We start from the raw sequence: 22,289 nt of genomic DNA on the forward strand, positions 1-22,289 counted from the left end.
GAGATTGTTCTGCTCGAGACACAACAGATGCTGCACTCTTTCCATGGAGGCTTCTCATTTTCACATTACAAAGAAGAAATCCCTGGCCTCAAACATTTTGTCAGGACAGTTGACCCTTCCCACTACCCAGAAGATTTCTTCCTCAGTCAACTATGGCTTCATGCTTTTCACTGCATACCTCCTGGGTCACTTTGTGGAATAATTGGAGTCTGCCCACCAAATGCTTCTTTTGAGTTTTTCCCGGGACACATTGACATGCTGACCATATCTGACTCCAGCTATTTCATCTACAATGCTGTGTATGCAGTGGCCCATGCCCTCCATAAGATGCTTTCAGAGCAAATAGAAAAGGGATCTCCAGCAGATGCAGCTCAACCTAGGATTCTTCCATGGCAGGTAAACATCTCCCAGAACAGGACATGCATTGAACACCTGCTGGCATCCTCAGGTATTTTTATTGCAAGTCCACATGTACATGTTTTCATGTTGAGATTGCCATGATCAGGTATAATGGAGAGTGGGTTCTTTCACAACAGACTGGGCATAGATACATCTGTAATAGTTATCTGTGTGTGGAGGATTTGTTATCTCTTCTTGAACATTTTAAAAAACATTTTCTGCTATGGAACATGTTGAAAATATTTAAAGACAGTATATATACTAAGAAATGCACATAATCTACAGATAAATGAGTTTTTGTTGTTGTATCACACTCATAATCAACACCCAAATTCAGTGCATAGCATTACTAGCATCCCAAAGGAGCTCAGTATCCCCAACTCAATTTTTTTAACATGTGAACTCAATTTTTTTAACATGTGAAAGAGGAGAATATTGTCATTAACATGATATGATACAGTGAAGCAATATTAATATTATATAGCCAATGATATGACATCCACACATTTTTATACTCTATATATTAACTAGCACAAATAAGACAAAAACTGATATTTTTTAGGTCTGGCTTATATAATTTACTGTAATGATCTCCGATTTTAAATCTCAAGTATTCTTTCTTATGGTTGAATAATATTCCACTATACATGTATATATATATATATTTATATGTGCATGTATTATATATATGTACATGTATGTATATATGTATGTGTATATGTCACATTTCCTCATCCAGTCATCAGTTGATGCACATCTAGATGATTGCACATCTTAGCTAATGTGCATTAAGCTGCTATAAACATGGGAGTATAGGTGATTACTTCATGTGCTGATTTCATTTCCTTTGAATACATTCCCAGGTGTGGACAGCTGGACCATATGGTACAACTAGTATTGGTTTTCTGATAATCACTCTACTATCTTCCATTATGGTTGTACCAGCTTACAATCTTTTCCATCACAATTTATTGAGGTACTTATTTTCCAGATCCTCTCCAGGCTTTGTTATTTTTCACATTTTGGATAATATTCATGGAAATCTCACTGTAGTTTTTATTGGCACTTTCCTAATGGTTAGTGGCCTGAGCATCTTTTCATGTTTCTCTTAGCCATTTGTATTTCATCCTTTGAAAAATGCCCATTCATGTCTTTGGTTCATTTCTTTTTTTTAAAGATTCATTTATTTATTTTAAAGTCAGAATTACACAGAGAGAGGAGAGGCAGAGAGAGAGAGAGAGAGAGAGAGACATCTTCAATCCTATGGTTAACTCTCTGGTTGGCTGCAATGGCCGGAGCTGTACCAATCCAAAGCCAGGAGCCAGGAGCTTCTTCTGAGTTTTCCATGCGGTGCAGGGGCCCAGGGACTTGGGCCATCTTCTACTGCTTTCCCGGGCCATAACAAGAGCTGGATTGGAAGTGGAGCAGCCAGGTCTCCAATCAATGCCATTTGTGATGCTGGCACTTCAGGCCTGGGTATTAACCTGCTGGACCACTGCACCGGCCCAAGTTCATTCCTTACTAGGAATGTTGTTAATGTGGTTGTTAAGTTTCTTGAACTCCCTCTACAATCTGGAGATTAGTACTTTATCAGATGAATATTTTACAAATATTTTCTCCCATTCTGTAAGTTGTATCTTCACTTTGATGAATGTGTCTTTTGTAATCCCATGTGTCTATTGTCACCTTTATTGCCTGTATTTTTGGGGTCTTATCCAAGTAATTATGCACATGTCCTGCAGTGATTCCCCAGTGCTTGCCTTTGTAGTTTGATGGTTTTTGGTTTTAGGCTTAGATCCTTGAAAAATGATGAATTAATATTTGTATAGGGTGTAAGGTAGCAATCAGATTTCAAATCTCCTCATGTGGAAATCCAAATGTCTGCATTTGTTGAAGAGACTGTCCTTTCTCTAAGGAGTGAATTTAGCTCCACGTAACATTTTCAATTCAGACTCTATAATGACAGATCATAGAAGAATAATGTTTCTCACCGTACAATGAAATGCTGCAAAATATCTTAATACAGCTCATTACAAGGACTAGGAAGAAGGTAATGATCAAAACTATATTTTCTTTTGGAATGATTGCAAAGCCAGGAAATATGGACTATGGTGTTTCCCACAGCAGATATCTCCTCTATAATGCTGTACACTGTAGCCCATGCCCTCTCTGAGATGCTGTTGGGGAAAATAGAAGTGGGGTCAATGGCGTCGGTGCCGCAGCTCAATAGGCTGATCCTACGCCTAGCGGCGCTGGCACACGGGGTTCTAGTCCCGGTCGGGGCGCTGGATTCTGTCCCGGTTGCCCCTCTTCCAGGCCAGCTCTCTGCTGTGGCCCGGGAGTGCAGTGGAGGATGGCCCAAGTGCTTGGGCCCTGCACCCCATGGGAGACCAGGAGAAGCACCTGGCTCCTGGCTCCTGCCTTCGGATAGGCGCGGTGCACTGGCCACAGTGCCCTGGCCGCAGCAGCCATTGGAGGGTGAACGAATGGCAAAAGGAAGACTTTTCTCTCTCTCTCTGTCTCTCTCTCTATCTCACTGTCCACTTAGCCTGTAAACAAACAAAAAAAAATAGAAGAAGTGGGGTCAACGTTATATCATAAAATGACTCTAACCCAGGAAGTGATGTCATACAGAAAACATGACACAAGCAGTCAGGAGGGGCTGTGAACCTATTATTATATACAAGATCACTAAGCATGCACATAAGCACAGGGTACACCCACTGGGATATACATGGATTTGTCTGGATTTTAACTCTGGCTCACATAAATCTAATACCCATTGTAGAACACAATTAGGAACATCTCCATGCATGTACAGGAAAATATACTGATCAAATTATTTAGTAAATCAAATAAATTTAATGTCTCACAGAAGAAATACATATAATCTATATATATATATATATGTAAATGGACATCAGCATGTTTACTTGTCTATGTAACTTCTGTGTTCATGTACAATAGTAATTGACATATCAGCTGTGATTTGGTAGCCTCATAATTAGAAAAGTAAGTATATTGGCCAAGAATGTTTACAAAGATAAGATTATTGTTATTTATGAAGTTCTTGGTTCACGTTAGTGAAGACATGATGATGGTTGTTTAAAGAATTGGTCATCCCACAAAGGCATCAGGAGACTCAGAAAGTAAGGGCTAGTACACACTGTTCAGATCATAACTACCATCAGGGTATTCTTAATTATCTTTTTGGTTATAAAATATTTCCCCTATCATCTCAAAAGGTACCTGTATTCTCAACAAAAAAGAGTCAAAGTGCAGAGAGTCAAATAAAAATCATGCATATTACTGTTAAAATCCACTGAGGTGAAATTGCTATACAAATGGACCTGCACATACAAAACATACACATTTTTAAATTTTAGAACAATCAGGTTCACCCAGGGATGTACAAGCAGACTTTGCAAAATGTTTATTAAGAAAAATTATGCTTGGATTTCTAATTCGTTTAACCAAGTTACTGTGCGAGAGGGAGACAGAGAAAGAAAGAGAAGGCAGATTTTGCATCTGTTGATTCACTCCCCACTGGTTGCAAGGACCAGGACTAGGCCAAGCCAAGCCAGGATGTAGAAGCTTCAACCATGTCTCCCATGTGAGCGCTGGGGCCCAAGCTCTTGAACCCTAATCTGCTGCTTTCCCAGGAACATTAGCAGAAAGCTGAATCAGCGGTAGAACAGCTGGAATTTGAACCAGCACTCAAAGGGTTGCTGGGCACTGTGCACAGTGGCTTCACCTGCTGCACCACAAGGTCAGCTTAAATTTTGTTAAATTAAAGAGAAATTTACTGATATAAAAGAACAGATTTCATGTATTTCATTGATACAATTCTGTTTTTTTTTTTTTTGACAGGCAGAGTGGACAGTGAGAGTCAGAGAGAAAGGTCTTCCTTTTGCCATTGGTTCACCCTCCAATGGCTGCTGCAGCCAGCGCGCTGTGCTGATCCAAAGCCAGGAGCCAGGTGCTTCTCTTGGTCTCCCATGGGGATGCAGGGCCTAAGGACTTAAGCCATCCTCCACTGCACTCCCGGGCCACATCAGAGAGCTAGACTGGAAGAGGGGCAACCAGGACAGAATCTGGCACCCAAACCGGGACTAGAACCCGGTGTGCCGGCACCACAGGCAGAGGATTAGCCTATTGAGCCTCAGTGCTGGCTCATTGATACAATTCTAAGAAGATAACCATTGTTTTTTCCTTTCATATCTTAATCCCCTCTAATTCCTTTACTAATTTCCTTTTAATTTCAATTAACTTTTAATCACAGGTTTAATACCACACAAATCATAATGTTCCAGAAGTGAAAAGTAGGGTTTAATACCACACAAATCATAATGTTCCAGAAGTGAAAAGTAGAAATACCACAGCTACACAGGAATTTACACATGGGTCATAAACAAATCAAATCAAACCCAGAGATGTCAGTTTCATTTTTATACATTGTGGATTTTTTTCCATTCTATATTATGTAGTACCTATTACCAAAAAAACTATATGCTATTTTCTTTATGGAATTAGTACATTTCACAATGAATAATGGTATCCAGTTGCATCCATTATTTTGCCAAAGAACAGATATCATTCTTTTTGGGGGAATGGGTTAAACTTTTAGAAGTGTACTATCCTGTAGAACCATCACAACAATCAAGGTATTTCACATATAAAGCCATGTTGTTCTCATGTGGAAGAACTAAGATGAGCTTTCCTAAACCTCTAACCAATCGTTCTTGGTCAGCCACCCTGTGGGACACATCCTGTGATTTCTCTGTTTGGATTCAGATACTCCCCATCATTCTAATAGGGAAGAGGCAGAATTCTCATTACTTGAACCCACAATGTGGGAACCATTCAGACAAAGTCAGCCTCCACCAAATAGACTCTCTGAAAATAGAGAGGAGGGGAGACAAGGATTTCTCAGTACATGTGCACCTCCCACCTCTAATCTGAATGTTCTCTCCCTTTTCAATTGTGCCTCCCCTCCAGCTTCATCCACTTCTGAGGGAAATCCAATTTACCAACAGTGCTGGGGAGGATGTTTCCTTCCATGAAACGAGATTCCATATGGCACACTACGATATCCACAACATTGTGAACTTTCCTGCTGGATTTCGGTTGCTGATTAAAATCGGGGAGTTTTCCTCTGAGAGTAAACATGATCAAAGCTTGGTCCTCAATGAAGAAATGATAGAATGGCCTGTTGCATTCATGGAGGTGTGAATTCATGGGAATATTGGATACCTACAGAGGGTCTGAGGAGAGTCTGAGAGGATATTATGTGTGAGACTTTAAATAAGCATTCAGTTCCCATTTCACATCTTGGCTCCAAAAGATATGGTATTGCTTACACATATATGAGCCAGTGTGTATTAGAAGTGCACATTTGTATTAGATACTGTTGTTTTTATTCTGGGCATATTTATGCATCCAAAAGTTGAGTGACTAGAAAGAGCAATGTTAAGGAATAGAGATAGAGATCAATATGTAGACATAAAATTACTAAATGCATGTCTACACAAATTCCAAAATTTTATTTCAACTTTTTTATTTATATAACGTGAAAAAACTTCATGTATTAGATATATATTTATAAGCATAGTGATATTTTAATCATATGGTGAGAGTCAATATTATGTTTTGATGCAGTATGAATACAAATAAATTATGAGTGGACTTATCCATCATGTATTTGTAGAAACTATTCCCATTTTCTATATTTTCATTGTGTTTGCCAATCAGTTCGGTTTTTCTTCTGAATAGCACCTCTTAGCTGTGATAAAAAATTTTATCATTATTGTGCTGTTTAAATACTCCAGACAATTTTGTTATTGTTTTATACAGCTGTTGTACATTATATTACAAATCTTTGGTAATCTAGAATTGCTGCTCTCCCTGGGTCTAGAAGTCCAGAAGTAGATCAATGCACAATCCATGGTTTATAACATTCCTCACCATTTCTGTGTGGGCTTGTCTTTTCCTAGGTAGTTATTCAGAACTGTACCTAGTCATTTTGATTTTTTGATATTTTTTCTGGCATGTAAAATCTACTCAATCAAGGAAAGAAGCATGTAAAATAGTCTCAGACATACACATTCTCAAAATAATTACCACATTAAAAGCTGAATGGAAAAGATTTCACAGGAAGCAATTCAAGAAAGAAAGAAATGCTTAGCATAGATGTGGTTATGAATGAAATTAAAGTGATCAGGTACCTCATAATATTTGCTAGACAGCTGATAAACCAGGGATGAGAATCATAGAAACTCCAAATTGGATGTCTAGGTAAAATCAAGGAGATACAGATCAGGGAGGGCATAGTGATGACCTTGGGGGTGATGAGGCAAATAGAGTCATCCTATCACAGTGCCTAATGACATATAAAACAATGACCATCACTTCTCTTCCCCCCTCAGACTCCTCAGTCTTTGTGTAGCCAGAGGTGTGGTCCAGGATTCAGGAAAATACCACAGGAAGGAAGACCTGTTTGCTGCTATACTTGTGTTGTTTGTCCAGAGAGAGACATTTCCAATCATACAGGTAAAAACCCTAGAACTGACCTATGAGGACTCCAGTCTCTGAACTATCTCTTGATAAAAAGGAAACCAAGAATATTTGCATTGGGATCAGAGTGCCCTATTGTTCTCCATGCACACCTTCACTCACTCTTTCCATACCGTTGTTGTATGCTCACTATCACCATCTCATTATGTGTAAGCTGTTGTCTGGTGATGCTCATCCTCTCTAGTTCTACTCTGACACTGATTCTATCTGGCATCCTTCTTTCCCACCTGGTGCTGGAGGAGACTGTCTCAATCTGAGACCTAATGTCTACACAAGAAATATAATATTTGTGTTTGTTAAGGCTCCCTTTGGATTTCTAAAGGGCTTGAAATCAAAACTTTTCCATACACAACTGATGAGCAGGGTTCTACTTCACATGAATTGTGATGGGAATACTGTATTAATTTCTGTGCTACATCTTTGACATTGTGCATGGTGTGCAGTACACATAACGAATGCCACCACTTTGTCCTTTGAATGTTTATAATTTAGTAAGAGAACAAACAAGGTGAATATAGAGATACAGCATCCTAAAAATGATCCAACTTAGTAACACAAAAAAACCTTTGCAAAAGGCCAACATTTAAGCAATGTTAAATATCAAAGCCAATTGTTTTGAGAAATGTGAAAATGTACTAAGTCTCATTGGTAAATAGTTTCACTATTCAATGTATAATAAATATATTTATAATAATTTGAATTCTTCTGAAAGGATATTTCAGTTCACATAATCTTAGCTCTAGAATTGTTTTCATTTCAGTTACTTCAAACAAATTATATATTTTCCAGTAAAAAGATGATAACAAAAAAATACTTTAAGTTTTGTGAAAATAATCAACATGCAGTAAGTTAGTGAAAAAAGAAAATTAATGTGTCATACACTGACCCATTGTACAATGTACATTTGCATATGTGTGTCTAGTGCATCTCTGAGCCAGATGCCAGAAGCACCTACATATTCTATAAAAAGTAAAGGGTACACCTTGAAAAGAATTTTAAGAGAGAATTCCTCAAATTTTTATAGATGCTTATATTCTCTTTCTTTTTTTTCACAAATATGTTTATTTCTTCATTTCAATGTCAGTTACAGAGAGAGGGAGAGCATAACAGAGAGGGAGAAAAGTGACAGAGAAGATCTTCCATCAGGTAGATTCACTCCCCAGATAGCTGTATGGTCTGAACTGGGCCTGGCCAAAGCTGGAAACCAAGAGCTTCTTCCAGGTTTTGCAGAGGCACAAGTATTTGGCCTTCCTATGATGGTTTTCCAGGCACATTTGCACGGAGTTGGTTTAAAAGAGGAGCAGCCAGGACATGAACTGGTGCCTGTATGGGATGCCATCATCCCAGGCTGTGGCTTTTCCTCCTACATCACAACTTCATTCCCTGAAGCTTGTATTCTTGCATGAACACCAAGGATAAAAACTGAGTAGGACTCTTACTGCAAGTGTAGTTCTACTAATACCATTTTTTTTTTGCTTTTTAAAAAAGATTTATTTTATTTGAAAATCAAAGATTCAGAGAACAGGAGAGAAAGAGAGAGAGCCTCAATGTAATTGCTCATGCCCCAGAGGAAAAGAATGGCCCAGGCTGGGCCAGGCAGAAGCCAGGATCCAGGAGCTTCATTTGGGTTGTCCAGATGGCTGTGGGTGTCCCAATTACTTGGACCACCTTCTGCTGCTTTTTCTAGGTTATTTGCAGGGAGCTGGATTGGAAATTGATCAACTGGAACACAAAACAATGTCATATGGGGTGCTGGCATTGCAGGTCGTGGCTTTACCTATCATGCCACAACACTGACCCTATTTTTGTTTGTTTAATGGACATTTGATTAAAAGAAACATATTCACCAACTGGCCTGTATTTAATGACTTCTCTCATGCTGTAGCAGCAGAAGTGCATTACTTCAAGTGAGACAATGTGGTGCCCAATGTGGTGTTCACATGAGCTAAAAAGGTGAAAAAGCCATGCTTTCAGGTTAACAAGAGTGTGTTTCAGTGACATCATGAAAATACCACTTATGGCTATATTACCTCAGAAAGACAACCAGCTACAATTCTCTTACATTCAATCACAGTATCACAATATTTATATGGAAAGAATGAAAAGGAGAGTCCATGCAGGAAATTAGAGTACTGAAAAAATTTATAGAGGTCCCAGGAATCAGATATCATTTATATACGTCGTCAACATCTGAGGAAAAGTAAGAAAAACCTTAACAATGATGACCCCAGAAAAATATTCTAACCCATGTGAATCTAAGGCTTTTCCTGAGAAAGACACTGGGGACTGTAGAGAAGAGGGCTTGGAAGAATCTCATGCCCATATGAAATACAGGAAATTCATCATTCTATAGAAATTCAAACACTAAAAAAAAAACTCAGAGTGACAGAATGAGACCACAGAGCCCCATGTGCAAAGGAGCTTCCTTGAAACAGTTTCTTCCACAGGAGATAAGCATTCTCCCTGGGTCAGGAATGTAGAAATATCCTTTAGTGTTTCTTGGTATGCATCAGAGCAGGATGGACTCACTATGACCCTTTTCCTGAACAGGGAAAAAGGAGCAAATTGTGAAATGGAAACGTGAATCTTGCTTTTCCCCACAGATGCAGAACAATGCATCCCATGTGCAGATCACGAGTACCCAAACTTGGAGAGAAACCACTGCCTCCCGAAACTGGTGACCTTCTTAGGCTTTGAGGAATTTCTGGGGATGGCTCTGACCTGCATGGCTCTGTGTTTCTCTGTACTCACAGCTGCAGTCCTCTGGGTCTTTGTGAAGCACCGAGACACTCCCATCGTCAAGGCCAATAACAGGACCCTCAGCTACATCCTACTCATTGCCCTCCTCCTGTGCTTCCTCTGCTCCTTACTCTTCCTTGGCCGTCCCAACACAGCCACCTGCCTCCTCCAGCAAATAGCATTTGGCCTTGTGTTCACAGTGGCTGTTTCCACTGTGCTGGCCAAGACCATCACTGTGATTCTTGCCTTCAAGGTTACAAAACCTGGAAGAACTATCAGGCGATTGCTGGTATCAGGAGCTTCTAACTCTGTCATTCCTATCTGTTTCCTGATCCAACTGGTTCTTTGTGGTATCTGGCTTCGGACTTCTCCTCCCTTTATTGACACAGATGCACACTCTGAGCATGGCCACATCATCCTGGTGTGCAACAAGGGTTCAGCCACTGCCTTCTACTGTGTCCTGGGATACCTGGGCTCCTTGGCCCTGGCAAGCTTCACTGTGGCTTTCCTAGCCAGGAACCTGCCTGACACATTCAATGAAGCCAAGTTCCTGACATTCAGCATGCTGGTGTTCTGCAGTGTCTGGGTGACCTTCCTGCCTGTCTACCACAGCACCAAGGGGAAGGTCATGGTGGCCGTGGAGGTCTTCTCCATCTTGGCCTCCAGTGCAGGGCTCCTGGGCTGCATCTTCTTCCCCAAGTGCTACATTATTCTCTTAAGACCAGAAAGGAATTCTTTGAAAGGCTTACAGAAAAGAGTAAGTTCTAAGGGATCCTAAAAATTTCCACTTGTTTTCCTGTCACATTTTCAGGGTTTAGGACCAAGAATGCAGGCTGAGTAGCAATCCAGATATATGAAGGAGCTAAAATGGATTTTTCCTTTATAAATGACTTGTTAGTTGGATGTTTAGCCTAGCAATCTGAGCTCATGGCATCTATTTCTGGCTCTGGTTTTGGCCCCTGACCTGGACTTTTGAGTCCTGGGGGCCCTCGGAAGGAAGTGGTGAATCTTCATGTAACTTGGTCCTGGCACCTATGTGAAAATCCAGGGTCTGAATCCCTGTTGTTGGTTGTAACCTCAGCCCAGGTACAAGCATTGGGGGTATAGATGTGTGAAGCATCGAATAGGAGGTCTCTTGGTTTCTATCACTAACCTTCTGTTTCTCTACATCTCAGAGTTAGTAATGGAGTTTAGGGAAATTTTTAAATTGAGTAAAAAATGAATCATGCTTTAAATGAAACCTCTGATGGCCATCAAGGCTACAACAACAAGGTTAATTTTTAAAAAGATTATTTATTTATTAATTTGACATGTAGAATTACAGACAGTGAGAGGGAGAGACCGAGAGAAAGTTCATCCTTCCATTGGTTCACCCCCCAAATGGCCGCTACTGGCGCAGCTAGCCTGATCCAAAGCCAGGAGCCAGGTGCTTCTTCCTTGTCTCCCATGTGGGTGCAGGGCTGAAGCACTTGGGCCATCCTCCACTGCCCTCCTGGGCCACAGCAGAGAACTGGACTGGAAGAGGAGCAACTGGGATTAGAACGCAGTGCCCATATGGGATTCTGGTGCCGCAGGTGGAGGATTAACCAAGTAAGCCACTGCGCCTGTCCCCAGCAATGTTATTTTATATTTAATAGGTATCCCTGAAATGGTGGAGACTGAATTATTTTCTATTTATTTATCAATGTGCAGACAATGTAAGTGTTCTTATTTGCTAAGACATCTAATTAACATGCTTCACATTCTGTTTGCCCTGGCTATTGAATGTTTGTCATTTATTTGTTGGCATTGTGATTTAAGTGAGATTTCTTTCCTAGATACAGGAGGTGGTAGGTCATGCAGTATTCCACTGTGGGTATACCCTGTTTTCCAAAAAAATCTTAATAAATACTCATTGTTGAGCTATTTTGAAATGGTATCTTTATCACACATACATGGGATATTGATTTGCACATGTGAATGACTCAGTAACTATGTTCTTCAGTCAAAATACTGGTTATGTTATTCCCTTGTTTTAATTTTTCTTTTTCCAATAGCATATGGGGGCAGAATGCTGTGTGATTGATGTGAAATTCTTACAGCCAAATTGAAACATTTTTAAATTGTTCAAATCAGTTGGATTTATACATTCAGATTGTGCACACTGTGTTCACATTTGTGCAATAGTCTTCTCTGTGGATTGAATGCATCTTCATCACTCTATAAAAATTTCTGCATTAGTAGTCATTTTCTAACTCCCATGACCTCATATCATGCAACCAATCATCTCCTTCAGTTCCTCCCTTCCTTCCTTCCTTCCTTCCTTCCTTCCTTCCTTCCTTCCTCCCTTCCTTTCTCCCTCCCTTCCTTCCTTCCTTCCTTCCTTCCTTCCTTCCTTCCTTCCTTCCTTCCTTCCCTTCTCTCAAGGGAGTAGTGCACTTCCATTTTGATTATGGCCTTGTTTAAATAAGGTCAGAGTTTGTGAACTCTAGAGGCTTCCATAGCCTTGGCAGCTCATGGCAAATGCTTTGGGTGATCACCAATGTCATAAATAAGAGTATCAATTGTTAAATCAACAATAGGAGTCACTGTGCACTTGCTCTCCATGTAGGACCTCCATCCTTAATGTATTGTACTATGAGAATTAACAGTAAAATTAGTCTTTAAAGAGTACTTTATACTTTGTGTGTGTGCATGTGTGTGTGCAAACTGTTGAACTCTTTACTTAGTATAGAGTTGACCTTCTGTATATAAAGATAATTGAAAATGAATCTTGATGAAGAATGGGGTGGTAAAGGGAATAGGAGCAGGGATGGTTTGGGGATGGGAGGTCGGGTATGGGTGGAAGAACCGCTATAATCCAAAAGTTGTACTTTGGAAATTTATATTTATTAAATAAAAAGCTTTCTAGTCAGTATGTGGCATAGGAGTGTGGCTTCATTCAATTGGATCCAGATTCCAAACCCATCCACATTGCAGCATGCGTCTTTCATTCCTTTTTTTAAAGTGTAGTTTTCCATTTTACTGATTTTCATCATTCTTTTTTTAGACAGGCAGAGTTAGAGAGAGAGAGAGAGAGAGAGAGAGAGAGAGAGAGAGAAAGGTCTTCCTTCCATTGTTTCACTTCCCAAATGGCTCTTACAGCTGGCGTGCCATGCTGATCTGAAGCCAGGAACCAGGTGCTTCCTCCTGGTCTCCCATGTGGGTACAGGGCCCAAGAACTTGGGCCATCCTCCACTGCCTTGCTGGGCCACAGCAGAGAGCTGGACTGGAAGAGGAGCAACCGAGACTAGAACATGGCGCCCATATGGAATGCCAGTGCTGCTGGCAGAGGATTATCCAAGTGAGCCATGGTGCCACCCTGATTTTCATCATTCTGCTTTGCAGTTTTCTTTTCTTTTTTTCTTTTGCTGAACCTAATATTTGTTTTGTTATTTTTGTGATAACATAGTTTTAGTTTGCATTATATTCAAAGACTTAATGCTCCAACAAACAAAATGTTCAACAAATAAGAAAGAAGACCATAGTTCTGCAAGAATATAGGCCAGGGCTATAAATACATGTTTTGGTCCAGGCATTCTGAACCATCTTCATTCTAGAATGCTTCCTGGTCCTCGAAAATTTTCTTTCTTTGGTAACCTTTTAAAAATATGTGTTGGAGGGCGGAGCCAAGATGGCGGAATAGTGAGGGCGCGCACCGATAGTCCGGGAAAATTTAGTTTAATAAAAGGGGAGTTACGGTAGCTGCAGAAAATAGAACCAAAAAAAAATTGCAGGGGAAACCCTTCTGGATGGAGCAGCCGTGAATCGGAGGACCTACTGGGAGAACAAGGTCGCCCACCGCGCGGAAGCCAAGTCGCGGGACCGAGCCACAGAAGCCCCAGGGTCTGCGCGCCAGTGCTCCAAGGGGAGTGTATGCCACACAGACAACAGCGGGGAGACTTGGGACGCTCAGGGCTCCGAGTCCACACATCGGCGCTGGAAGGGGAGGTGAGCTCAATAACCCGAGACATTGGTGGGGAAACGGGGGTCAGAATCTAGAGGGGGGCCGGAAAGTGCAGCAAACTCACTACCGGAAAGAAGGAAAAAAAAAAGCTTCGGGGTTTCTCTTCCCCCTAACCTTGCAAAGGTTACAAGGCTGCAAGGCTTGAAGAATTCCCAAGAGACAAAGAGCAGGCCTCCTCTCTGGATTTACATATCAATGGGGGAGAGTTAAGGAACTGAGTCACTACAATTCAGTAGCCTAGGCAACCCAGTGGGAGTCCAGAGGAGCCAAAGACTGGAAGCTAAATACCATCAATTCTGCACAGCCCTGCCCTGCGGTGTTACTTACCCCCTGAATAAATAAAATAAAGAAAGAAATAAAAAGAGAGAGATTTACCACACATAACCTGAGGGTGTCACCTTTGCACACCCTTAACCAGGAAGAACCAGGCAGAGCTCTCAGGCCGCACCCATCTCAAGCCTCCAAGGCTCCTCCAACAGCAGGCAGTCCACTTAACACGGACACAGAAAAAAAAAAAAACGCACAGTGACGCAAGAAGAATTAACTATGCCGAGTAACAAACACAGAAATAGAGGGAGCAAGATCAACAATGACACTATGATGCCTCCAAATAAGCAAAACACCCCAAGCCAAGAGTATGAAGATGATGAGATAGAAGAAATGCAAGATACGGATTTCAAAAAATTTATGATAAGAACATTTAGAAGTTTTCAAAAGCAAATCCTTGAACTACAGAAATCCTTAATGGACAAGATTGAAAATCTCTCTCGTGAAAATGAAATTTTAAGGAAGAGTCAAAATGAAACTCAGAAACTAGTAGAACAGGAAAGTGTTATAGTGAAGAGAAATCAAAATGAAATGAAGAGCTCAATAGATCAAATGACAAACACATTAGAAAGCCTTAAAAACAGAATGGGTGAAGCAGAAGAGAAAATATCGGACTTAGAAGATAGAGCACAGGAAAACATACAGTCAAACCAAAGAAAAGAAGAGGAAATTAGAAATCTAAAAAATATTGTTGGGAATCTACAGGATACTATTAAAAAAACCAACATTCGAGTTCTAGGAGTTCCTGAAGGCATGGAGAGAGAGAAAGGATTGGAAGGCCTTTTTAGTGAGATACTAGCAGAGAACTTTCCAGGTTTGGAGAAGGACAGAGATATCCTAGTACAGGAAGCTCATAGAACCCCCAATAAACGTGACCAAAAGAGATCCTCACCACGACACGTGGTAATTAAACTTACCACAGTGAAACATAAAGAAAAGATCCTAAAATGTGCAAGAGAGAAACGCCAGATTACTCTCAGAGGATCTCCAATCAGACTCACAGCTGACTTCTCATCAGAAACCCTACAAGCTAGGAGGGAATGGCGAGACATAGCACAGGTGCTAAGAGAGAAAAATTGCCAGCCCAGAATATTATATCCTGCCAAGCTCTCATTTGTGAATGAAGGTGAAATAAACACCTTTCATAGCAAACAGAAATTGAAAGACTTTGTGGCCACTCGTCCAGCCCTGCAAAAGATACTTAAAGATGTGCTACACTCAGAAACACAGAAACATGGCCATCAATATGAAAGAAGGGAAAGGAAGAACACCTACCAGTAAAAGAGCATGGGAAGCTCAAAGCATATACTAGAAAATATTTCTGGGAAAATGGCAGGGCAAAGTCACTACGTATCAATTGTCACATTGAACATTAATGGTCTGAATTCTTCAGTTAAAAGACACCGTTTGGCTGACTGGCTCACAGAACACAACCCAACTATTTGTTGCCTACAAGAAACACATCTCTCTAACAAAGAGGCATGCAGACTGAAAGTGAAAGGTTGGAAAAAGATATTCCATGCCAACAGAAACCAAAAAAAAGCAGGTGTAGCCATATTAATATCAGACAAAATAAACTTTAATACAAAAACTGTTAAGAGAGACAAAGAGGGACACTATATAATGATTAAGGGTTCAATTCAACAGGAAGATGTAACTATTATAAATGTATATGCACCTAATTACAGGGCACCGGTCTATTTAAAAGATATGTTAAGGGACTTAAAGGGAGATTTAGATTCCAATACAATAGTACTGGGGGACTTCAATACTCCACTCTCAGAAATAGACAGATCATCCGGACAGAAGATCAACAAGGAAACAGCAGATTTAATTGACACTATTGCCCAAATGGATCTAACAGATATCTACAGAACATTCAACCCTATATCTACAGACTTCACATTCTTCTCAGCAGCGCATGGAACCTTCTCTAGGATTGACCACATACTAGGCCATAAAGCAAGTCTCAGCAAAGTTAAAAGAATTAGAATCATACCATGCAGCTTCTCAGACCACAGTGGAATGAAGCTGGAAATTAGCAACTCAGGAAACCCCAGAAAGTATGCAAACACATGGAGACTGAACAACATGCTCCTGAATGAACACTGGGTCATTCAAGAAATCAAAAGAGAAATCAAAAACTTTCTGGAAGTAAATGAAGACAACAACACAACATATCAAAACTTATGGGATACAGCAAAAGCAGTATTGAGAGGCAAATTTATAGCAATAGGTGCCTATATCAAGAAATTGGAAAGGTACCAAATAAATGAGCTTTCAGCGCACCTCAAGGACCTAGAAAAACTGCAGCAAACCAAACCCAAAACTAGTAGGAGAAGAGAAATAATTAAAACCAGAGAAGAAATTAACAGGATTGAATCCAAAAAAACATTACAAAAAATCAGCCAAGCGAGAAGTTGGTTTTTTGAAAAAATAAACAAAATTGACACCCCATTGGCCCAACTAACTAAAAAAAGAAGAGAAAAGACCCAAATCAATAAAATCAGAGATGAAAAAGGAAACGTAACAACAGACACCACAGAAATGAAAAGAATCATCAGAAATTACTACAAGGACCTGTATGCCAGCAAACAGGAAAACCTATCAGAAATGGATAGATTCCTGAACACATGCAATCTACCAAAATTGAACCAGGAAAACATCGAAAACCTAAATAGACCCATAACTGAAACAGAAATTGAAACAGTAATAAAGACCCTCCCAACAAAGAAAAGCCCAGGACCAGATGGATTCACTGCTGAATTCTACCAGACATTTAAAGAAAACTAATCCCATTTCTTCTCAAACTATTCAGAACAATCGAAGAAGATGGCATCCTCCCAAATTCTTTCTATGAAGCCAGCATCACCTTAATCCCTAAGCCAGAGAAAGATGCAGCACTGAAAGAAAATTACAGACCAATATCCCTGATGAACATAGATGCAAAAATCCTCAATAAAATTCTGGCCAATAGAATACAACAACACATCAGGAAAATCATCCACCCAGACCAAGTGGGATTCATCCCTGGTATGCAGGGATGGTTCAACATTCGCAAATCAATGTGATTCACCACATGAACAGACTGCAGAAGAAAAACCATATGGTTATCTCAATTGATGCAGAGAAAGCATTTGATAAAATTCAACACCCTTTCATGATGAAAACTCTAAGCAAATTGGGTATAGAAGGAACATTCCTCAATATAATCAAAGCAATTTATAAAAAACCCACGGCCAGCATCCGATTGAATGGGGAAAAGTTGGAAGCATTTCCACTGAAATCTGGCACCAGGCAGGGATGCCCACTCTCACCACTGCTATTTAACATAGTTCTGGAAGATTTAACCAGAGCCATCAGACAAGAAAAAGAAATCAAAGGAATACAATTTGAAAAGGAAGAAGTCAAACTATCCCTCTTTGCAGACGATATGATTCTGTACTTAGAGGATCCAAAGAACTCTACTAAGAGACTATTGGAACTCATAGAGGAGTTTGGCAAAGTGGCAGGATATAAAATCAATGCACAAAAATCAACAGCCTTTGTATACACAAGCAATGCCATGACTGAGAAAGAACTGCTAAGATCAATCCCATTCACAATAGCTACAAAAACAATCAAATACCTTGGAATAAACTTAACCAAAGAGGTTAAAGATCTCTACGATGAAAATTACAAAACCTTAAAGAAAGAAATAGAAGAGGATACCAAAAAATGGAAAAATCTTCCATGCTCATGGATTGGAAGAATCAACATCATCAAAATGTCCATTCTCCCAAAAGCAATTTATAGATTCAATGCAATCCCAATCAAGATACCAAAGACGTTCTTCGCAGATCTAGAAAAAATGATGCTGAAATTCATATGGAGGCACAAGAGACCTCGAATAGCTAAAGCAATCTTGTACAACAAAAACAAAGCCGGAGGCATCACAATACCAGATTTCAGGACATACTACAGGGCAGTTGTAATCCAAACAGCATGGTACTGGTACAGAAACAGATGGATAGACCAATGGAACAGAATTGAAACACCAGAAATCAATCCAAACATCTACAGCCAACTTATATTTGATCAAGGATCTAAAACCAATTCCTGGAGCAAGGACAGTCTATTCAATAAATGGTGCTGGGAAAACTGGATTTCCACGTGCAGAAGCATGAAGCGAGACCCCTACCTTACACCTTACACAAAAATCCATTCAACGTGGATTAAAGACCTAAATCTACGTCCTGACACCATTAAGTTATTAGAGAACATTGGAGAAACCCTTCAAGATATTGGCACAGGCAAAGAATTTCTGGAAAAGACCCGGAAGGCACAGACAGCCAAATCCAAAATCAACTATTGGGATTGCATCAAATTGAGAAGTTTCTGTACTGCAAAAGAAACAGTCAGGAGAGTGAAGAGACAACCGACAGAATGGGAAAAAATATTTGCAAACTATGCAACAGATAAAGGGTTAATAACCAGAATCTACAAAGAGATCAAGAAACTCCACAAAAACAAAACCAACAACCCACTTAAGAGATGGGCCAAGGACTTCAATAGACATTTTTCAAAAGAGGAAATCCAAATGGCCAATAGGCACATGAAAAAATGTTCAAGGTCACTAGCAATCAGGGAAATGCAAATCAAAAACACAATGAGGTTTCACCTCACCCCGGTTAGAATGGCTCACATACAGAAATCTACCAACAACAGATGCTGGCGAGGATGTGGGGAAAAAGGGACACTAACCCACTGTTGGTGGGAATGCAAACTGGTCAAGCCACTATGGAAATCAGTCTGGAGATTCATCAGACACCTGAATATAACCCTACCGTTCGACCCAGCCATCCCACTCCTTGGAATTTACCCAAAGGAGTTTAAATTGATAAAGAAGAAAGCGGTCTGCACCCTAATGTTTATTGCAGCACAATTCACAATAGCCAAGACCTGGAACCAACCTAAATGCCCATCAATGGTAGACTGGATGAAGAAATTATGGGATATGTATTCTTTAGAATACTATACCGCAGTAAGAAACAACGAAATCCAATCATTTGCAACAAAATGGAGGAATCTGGAACACATCATGCTGAGTGAAGTAAGCCAGTCCCAAATGGAAAAATACCATATGTTCTCCCTGATTGGTGACAACTGACTGAACACCAAAAAGGAAACCTCCTGAAGTGAAATGGACACTATGAGAAATGGTGACTTGATCAGCATAGCCCTGACTGCTAATGGACAACTTAATACATTATCCCTCATAGTATTTTTTTTTGTCTGTTCTACTTAATATGACTGGTTTAATTCTGTAATTATCACACAGTTATTCTTAAGTGTTGAAAATTAACTGAAATGTGATCCCTGTTAAACATAAGAGTGGGAATAAGAGAGGGAAGAGATGTGTAATTTGGGGCATGCTCGGGCTGACTTGCCCCAATTGGTAGAGTTAAAAACATACCAGGGGATTCCAATTCAATCCCATCAAGGTGGCATGTACCAATGCCATCTCACTAGTCCAAGTGATCAATTTCAGTTCACAATCGATCATAATGAAAGGACTAAGAGTCAAAGGGAGCACATAAACAAGTCTAGTACCTGCTAACACTAACCGATAGAATAAATAAAGGGGAGAGTGATCCAACATGGGAAGTGAGATACTCAGCAGACTCATAGAATAGCGGATGTCCTAAATAGCACTCTGGCCTCAGAATCAGCCCTAAAGGCATTCGGATCTGGCTGAAAAGCCCATGAGAGTATTTCAGGCATGGAAAGCCAAGACACTCTGGCAAAAAGATCTCTGTGAGTGAGATCCCAGTGGAAAGAACAGGTCTTCAAAGAGGGAGGTGCCTTTCTCTGAAGGGAGGAGAGAACCTCCTCTTTGACTATGACCGTGTCTAAACAAGATAAGAGTCGGAGAACTCAAGGGGCTTCCATAGCCTTGGAAACTCATGACTGGTGCATAGGGAGACTACTGATGCCATAAACAGGAGTGTCAATTTGTAAAGTCAACAACAGGAGTCACTGTGCACTTATTCGTCATGTAGGATCTCTGTCCTTAATGTGTTGTACACTGAGGCTTAATGCTATAACAAGTACTCAAACAGTATATTTCACTTTGTGTTTCTATGGGGGTGCAAACGATTGAATTCTTTACTTAATGTACACTAAACTGATCTTCTGTAAAAAAAAAAAACAAAAAACAAATTATCAATTCCCAACTTGACTCTCACTGGGATTAAACATGACAATAGGTCTGATCTGATTTCATCATCATTTAAAAAAATCATCTATTATTTTTCACTTTATGTTTCTGTGTGGGAGCAAACTGTTGAAATCCTTACTTAAGGTATACTAAGCTGATCTTCTGTATATTAAGATAATCGAAAATGAATCTTGATGTGAATGGAAGGGGAGAGGGAGTGGGAAAGGGGAGGGTTGTGTGTGGGAGGGACGGTATGGGGGGGAAGCCATTGTAACCCATGAGTCGTACTTTGGAAATTTATATTCATTAAATAAAAGATAAAAAAAAAATATGTGTTAGTGGCTGGCGCCATGGCTCAATAGGCTAATCCTCTGCCTGCAGCGCCGGCACACTGGGTTCTAGTCTTGGTCGGGGTACTGGATTCTGTCCCAGTTGCTCCTCTTCCAAAGGGACCAGTACGAAGATGAGTTTCTCTCTCTCCGCTTACCTCTCAAAGGTGAGCAAAACAAAGAGCAGGTGCCATTTTGGTCATTCGTAAAAGCTGCATGACCTTACGGCTGTGCCCGCCCACAGCCAAGCTGACTCTGGGTGTGTGTGTGTGAAATAATAGGAGATTAGGACATAATCAATGTGTGATGTGTGGAGCTAATGAACTGAGACTGTGAAAAAAGAGACTGTGGGTGAGAGAACTCATGGAGTTCACGTGAGTACTCTCCAGGGATGCTACAAGTCGGTAACCTTGGCAACCCAGTGAGAGACTGCAGGAGAATTTGAGCTCACACTGAGAGCAGCACAGATTCCCTCTGTGGTCCTTGGAAAAGAGCAGGCAAATGTTATACCCATAGGAGCCAGAGATCAGAAGCTGAGTACCTTTAATTCCGCTCAGCTGTGTGGAATTACTTCCCTTCTGAATAAAAAAAAAAAAAAAAAGATTTACCACGCCTAACCTGGGAGTGTCACCTTTGGCACACCCTTAATCCTGAGGAACCAAACAGAGCTCTCTGGCCACACCCATCTCAAGCCTCTAAGGCTGCATCAAAACAGACAGTCCACTTAATACAGGCATAGTATAACAAGAAAAAAAAAAAAAAACCACAGCGAGGGAAAAAGAATCCAAAGAATAACTCCACAATGTCAAGCAACAAACACAGAAACTGAGGAAACCAGAACAAGGAAGACATTATGACGCCCCCGAATGAACAAGACACCTCAAGCCAAGATTATGAAGATGATGAGATGGAAAAAATGCAAGATACAGATTTCAAAAAATTAATAAGAACATTTAGAAGTTTCCAAAAACAAATGCTTGAGCTATATAAATCCTTACTGTACAGGATAGAAAATCTCTCTTGTGAAAATGAAATCTCAAGGAGGAGTCAAAATGAAAGGAAGAATCTAGTAGAACAGGAAAGTGTGATAGTGAGGAGAAATCAAAATGAAATGAAAAATTCAATAGATCAAATGACAAACACATTAGAGAGCCTTAAAAACAGAATGGGTGAAGCAGAAGAGAATATTGCACATAGAAGGCAGAGCACAGGAAAGTATACAGTCAAACCAAAGAAAAGATGAGGAAATTAGAAATATAAAAACTATTATTGGGAATCTACAGATTAGAATTAAAAAACACAACATTTGTGTTCAAGGAGTTCGTGAAGGCATGGAGAGAGAGAAATGATTAGAAGGCCTTTTTAGTGAGATACTAGCAGAGAACTCCCAGGGTTTGGTGAATGACAGAGACATCCAAGTACAGGAAGCTCATAAAAGCCCAAATAAACATGACCAAAAGAGATCCTCACCACGACACATTGTAATCAAACTCACCACAGTGAAACAAAAAGAAAAGATCCTAAAATGTGCAAGAGAGAAATGTCAGATTACTCTCAGAGGATCTCCAATTAGACTCACAGCTGACTTCTCATCAGAAACCCTACAGGATAAAAGGAAATGGCCAGATACAGCCAATGTATTAAGAGAAAAAAAAACTGCCAGCCCAGAATATTATAACCTGCAAAGCTCTCATTTGTGAATGAAGGTGAAATCAAGACCTTTCATAGCAAACAAAAA

General features: G+C 40.1%; 1 protein-coding gene across 1 annotated transcript in view; it reads left to right on the top strand.

The window, feature by feature from the left end:
- LOC149121502 (vomeronasal type-2 receptor 116-like) overlaps positions 1 to 10,489 on the top strand; it is a 37,438-nt gene extending 26,949 nt beyond the window's left edge. The window contains exons 2-3 of the mRNA XM_089315545.1: positions 6,825 to 6,948; positions 9,576 to 10,489. Coding sequence (XP_089171671.1) covers positions 6,825 to 6,948; positions 9,576 to 10,489 — 1,038 coding nt within the window. The remainder of the gene's footprint in view (positions 1 to 6,824; positions 6,949 to 9,575) is intronic.
- Positions 10,490 to 22,289: the final 11,800 nt, after the last annotated feature.

Source organism: Oryctolagus cuniculus, chromosome 16 (genome assembly GCF_051225735.1).
Source record: "Oryctolagus cuniculus isolate XC-2025 breed Fujian yellow rabbit chromosome 16, ASM5122573v1, whole genome shotgun sequence".
Classification (NCBI taxonomy): Eukaryota; Metazoa; Chordata; class Mammalia; order Lagomorpha; family Leporidae; genus Oryctolagus; species Oryctolagus cuniculus.